This window comes from Triticum dicoccoides, chromosome 3B, assembly GCF_002162155.2.
Source record: "Triticum dicoccoides isolate Atlit2015 ecotype Zavitan chromosome 3B, WEW_v2.0, whole genome shotgun sequence".
NCBI classification, from domain to species: Eukaryota; Viridiplantae; Streptophyta; class Magnoliopsida; order Poales; family Poaceae; genus Triticum; species Triticum dicoccoides.
In genome coordinates, this window is record NC_041385.1 from 847,293,355 (window position 1) to 847,298,625 (window position 5,271).

Sequence of the window (5,271 nt, forward strand, 5' to 3'; positions counted from 1 at the left end):
TCTATCACTCACTTTATTTTGACAACGAGGAACAAGAGTAATACAAGATTGCCTAAGACTCAATAGTAACTTAATTTCGCTAACCAGAGAAGCATAAACCGACCGATCCACCTCACCACTGGAAATCATAGCCACCTCCGTACTCGAGTCCATCTCGACTTCGATTGGACGGTCAGAACGCTGAAGTGCGAAAGACAATCCTTCCATACATGCACACAACTCCGCCTCTAGAGAATCTCTGCACGAGAACAGGGCTCTGCAAGATGACAAGATGACCGAACCAGCAACATCACGAAAGATCCGTATTTAGCTTAACCCATACTTGTTGAGGCGGCCTCCACTCAGATTCACGAACTGGAGCCTTAACAGGAGGTGTGGCAGTGAGGTCATAAAAAATACTGCACTTTCCTTTGGCTGGGTCACAGTGGGAGTTGAGCTTGATACCGAGCAGTGTATCCAAATAATTTTGCAAAAAGCTTATAGAGACAGTCATGGGCGGGACAGGTTTAGAATGTGTTACTTCGTTTCAAATATACCAGCTTCTCCAGAAAATTAATAATACCATGCATCTCTGAATATCACTCAGCTCACCAAGTGCATGAAGCAGCCACTCCTTCCCACTGTGTTGAAACGAACTTAGAGCAGGTAGACTCCATACATCTGCCATGGACAAGTAAAGGTCGCGTCCAAACTGGCATCTCACGAACGGGTGAAAATTGTCCTCCACTTCCATGCCGCAAATAGGACACCCACTAGACGATTCCAGACCAATCTTGTGCTTATTTTTCCATGTCGGCAGAGAATCAATCGACAGTCTCCACGCAAAATTACGCACTGTAGGGGGAACATTACAACTCCAAATAATCTGCTAGCATTTCCTGCTCCCGTTCGGAGAGGAACTACATGCCACTGCCGAGTCCCTGTGGGCTTCTTCAAACGCCACATTGTAAGCTGATTTTACCGTGAAGACTCCAAATTTACCTGGACCCCATGCGATGACATCCTCCCCAAGTCTTGGAGATGCTCTTGTCTTTATTATTTCTTGGACATCAGCTGGTATGAAGTATTGCTGGAGCAGTTCCAGGTTCCACGAACCATTGTCATTGAGCAGACTGGATACAAAACGTATGCGGCACCGACCTTGTAATGACACCGGTTTGTATGAGTGAGGTCTTGGAATCCAATTCTCTCTCCATACTCTGATACTTCGTCCATTTCCAGCCCTCCAAATTAAGCCTTTCTTCAAGAGATCGAGCCCATGACTTATAGCTTGCCACGATGATGAAGCATTACCTAAGAAGACCGTGTCCACTAAATTACCATGAGGATAATACCTGGCCTTCAAGACTTGGGCGCACAGACTGTCTGGTCTAGATAACAATCGCCAAGCTTGTCGGGCCAACAACGCTTGATTAAACATACGAAAATCACAGAATCTAGCACCTCCTTTGTTCTTAGGCTGTAAAAGGTAATCCCATCCTCTGCAATGGACCTTTCTTTTTTCCTTCTCTAGACCCCCAATAAAAAATTCTCACCATCCTTGTCAAATCATCACACACTGAATAAGGTAACTTGAACACACCCATAATATAGGTTGGCAATGCTTGTGCAACTGATTTAATTAAAACCTCTCTTCCTGGCTGGGCAAGAAGTCCATCCCCCCACTGCATCAAACGCTTTGTGAGACTAGTTTGTAGATTCTGAAAACGTCCCTTGGACATCTTTAGTCACATCGAGTTGCGGATTTCACATTTGGGCCACATAACGTATTTTGCAAAAAAAAATTGTTTATCATGAATTGGCTTATCTTTTCTTCAACGTGTCTACTTTTTCTACACCAATGTTGTTTAATTGCTGTTTTTGTGTGTTTCAGGAAATGGTGTCAAGTTGTTCAACAAGTACGTCTACATTTTCCTTTCACTATGTTTTTAGTGATTCGTCAGAGCTGCATATTATATATTTTACACAGAGTAACAAAAAGATTCAACTAATAAAAGACTTTCGGTAATAAATTTATTTCATTTCATCATTTGCAGTTACAATTGCACAATCATGTTTGTGTGCGTATCCGAATGACATGATCATGTGTGTCTTTCGTGGCATCAATATCTCATAAATCCGCTTTTCTTATTCCTGGGCCAAGTCTCAGATGTCGTGAGACCTAGCCGTCCATGTGCAGTGTTTAATTGGCCTCGGTGGTTACCATGGAGATCTTGTTGTGGCCACGGCCGAACCTGGCAACCTTGCAGTCGGTGGAGAAGATGTCGGAGGAGACGTAGCTGGCAGCGCCACCCATGATCGGCATGTTGGCGCTCACGCTGAGCTTGTTGACGTAGTCTGTGCGGTATGTCTGGCCGAGCACGCCATGGACGTCGTCAGTGAGGGCGTGGAACCTGAACCCAATGTCGAAGTGTGCGAGGCTGTCTTCCTCCGTGACGCCGTAGTTGTGGATGCGGGAGTCCTTCTCGGTGATGGGCACCACATTGGCCAAGATGTCAAACACCCCCTTGAGCTGGACCCTGACGCCGTTGGCCGCGGAGGTCCTCGTGACAGTCAAGGTGGGCACGATGGTGGACTGCCACTCTGCATCCATCTCGGTGGGGATGTCGATGGGCATGCCGTCAAAGGCCAGCTCAAGGCGGTCGACGTCACTGTCCCACTCGATGGTCTTCTGGGCGGCCATGTAAAGGCGGTGGTCGGCGAAACGGATGCCGAGGGCCTGGATCCAGGTGAAGTCTCTGCTCATGGTGGGGTTACGCTTGCCGATGAAGTGGGCGTTGATGTGGAGATCGGCATCGGAGACGACGCAGAAGCTCTGGTCCTTCTTGCCGTGGAAGTAGAAGTTGTTGCCGTCGGCGCCGGTGAAGCGCGGGTCCCCGCAGGACACGCCGGGGTAGAAGTCGCACACTTGAAAACAATGTCAACTAGTTTAGGCATCTCATTCGTTCTCAGTTGATGAGGATCGGCAGAGCATATAGCTAGATTTAACAAGGATATATTGGAGTATGTGTATATGTTGTAGTAGGGAGGCTTACTGCAGTAGGTCTTGCAGCCTGGGCACATGACGATGCACTCGTTGGGGCAGCGGACCTTGTCGCAGGTGGCGACGCAGGGGTTCTTCTTGTCCTTCTCGTCGTCGCAGGTGAGCACCTGGGCCCTCTTCCCTAACCGCCCCGGATGGATCGTCTTGAAGTTGGACGATAGCTTAGGAGCGGGAGGCCCCGTCTTCCCCTGAGCGGCGGCCGGCACTGCAGCGCACAGGACCATCAGCACCGCCACCGCGGCGACCACACCCATGCAAAACACCGACGACGACGATGCCCTCGCCATTGCTAGCTTGACTCAGCTCGCAGTGTGGAGGATCAAGTGTGGTAGCTAGGTCTGGGTTGGGTGCGGTGAGACTGACGGTTGTGTGGCGTCGAAATTTATAAGGCGGGAGGGAGGGGAAGTGTCGTTGACGTGGCCGCGAAGGGTACGTGCGCTTCGTGCGTGCATGCCATGGCCGGCTGCGCAGGCGTAGGAGACGGCCGGTAAACGAAGCACCTGTATGGGACAAAATGATATCCTGCGTACGTTCCGAGAAATGCTCAGCTGCCTGATTGCCTGCGTCGGGACGGAGCGACCTATCCGCTGACCTGACGGGCACACGTACGTAAAGCGGCTGGGTATCGCTTCAAACGCGTGCTGCGTGCGCGCGCGGCCTGCAGCTAGCTTTTTGGGTGTGCCACGGCATAGGACTCCGAGGCCACATGCACGCCGAAGAGCCCACACTAATCTACGGGCTTGATCTCTTGATGTGGCATTTCTGTTGTTGCACATGTAGGTGGACCTTATGGGAGTTGCTTCAGCGTATAGTGACACCCTCTTCTACATTGGAGATCATGTATTAGGAGGGCGTCCACCACATAGGTCGCACGCTGACGTCTGGTGCGCGAACGCAGCGTCTGCACGCGACATCTCTAGTGTTAAATGAGATCTCGTGAATAATGATGCGTCATCCAGCCCCCTACCAAGTTAGAGCATCTCTAGCAGATGCCGTAAAAGATCATATACTGAAAAACCATTTCAGGAATACCGCGAAACATTTTTACAGTACGATGTGTTCTTTGGCTGAACAGATCTCGTAAATTTCGTTTCGGGCCAAATGGGGAGCCAACTCATAAGTAGTTAAATTTATAACAGGGTCTCGGAAGAATAGCACAAAGCACCCTCGAAACAATTTTTTTTGCAATTGGGCCCCCTCCCTCTCCCTCGACCATAGATCCGGCCCCCGATCTATGCACTGCCGAGAAAGCCCTCGCTAACGAGGCCCGTGCCGCGCTCTTCCTCCATGCCACCGACCTGCCCGCGGCTTCGCCGCTGGCCACGAGATCGACGAGGAGGAGTTGAATGAGGGGGACGCGATGGCCGTCTCCAGAGACAGGAGCAGCACGGCCACGTCCAAAAGGAGGGCGGAGTTCAGGGGGCTTGAGGAGGAAGAGGACGACTATGGCGATGCCGGCACTACCAACCCCAGCAGCAGCGGCTATGCCGGCGAGAGGGCCAACAATGTCTCCTCCGGCGCAAGAGGTATCGAGGAGCCCGACCCTGGCCCTCGTTCCCGGTCCCGACAATTCGGCGCGCGACAAGAAGCACGGCGACTAGGTCAGCCCTGTTCACTTCTCTGGTCAATGGCGTTTGGAATGTCCGGAATTGACCTCGAATCATGAAGGCGGTGGCGAGGATTGAAGGCGCGGGAGCTAAAAGTTTCCTCCCGCCAACCGGTTTTCTTGTTTCCCGGTCACATTAAAAATTGCCTCCAAAACTGGGTATGTAGGGTACGTGCGCTATTTTTAGGGAGAACTACATAATTTTTCGGGAAGAGGCTGTTTTGCGGGATCTAGAATGGACATGTTTTTCGTCCAAAACTATAACACGGCGGTTATTTTACAGTTTTGATCAGCTAGAGATGCGTCATCCATGATTTGGTACGTCATCACCTGCCCCTCACATACAAAACTAAATGCATTTATCAAATGTACAGAAATACTAAATGGTATGTCTTATCCACACTTATCAAACTAATTGAGCGTTCCAAACAACCGAGGGCACTTATCAAATGAACATAAGGATAAATGGTACGTCCTCCCAGCATTCACCAAAACAATTGAACACATTTGCCAAATGAACATAAATAATAAATGGTACCCTACCCATGCGGAAAAGAATTCCATGAGACCAGGTCTCACGGGTTAGCAGGTGAGGCCCATCCTGATGGATGACACATGGCAT

At 50.1% G+C, this 5,271-nt stretch overlaps 1 protein-coding gene across 1 annotated transcript; it reads right to left on the minus strand.

The window, feature by feature from the left end:
• Positions 1-1,999: 1,999 nt before the first annotated feature.
• On the minus strand, positions 2,000-3,380 carry LOC119282646. Its single transcript, XM_037562799.1, has 2 exons — positions 3,036-3,380; positions 2,000-2,907 (listed from the first exon to the last, which is right to left on the minus strand). Exons 1-2 carry the CDS (start codon positions 3,328-3,330, stop codon positions 2,183-2,185), a joined length of 1,020 nt encoding a protein of 339 aa, XP_037418696.1. The 5' UTR covers positions 3,331-3,380; the 3' UTR covers positions 2,000-2,182.
• Positions 3,381-5,271: the final 1,891 nt, after the last annotated feature.

Bases quoted from the DNA above. Each gene is read 5' to 3' on its own strand.
- LOC119282646 (XM_037562799.1), bottom strand. From the start codon at position 3,330: ATGGCGAGGGCATCGTCGTCGTCGGTGTTTTGCATGGGTGTGGTCGCC. The intron at 2,908-3,035 runs GTAAGCCTCCCT...ATTGTTTTCAAG, and splicing joins AGGCTGCAAGACCTACTGCA to TGTGCGACTTCTACCCCGGC.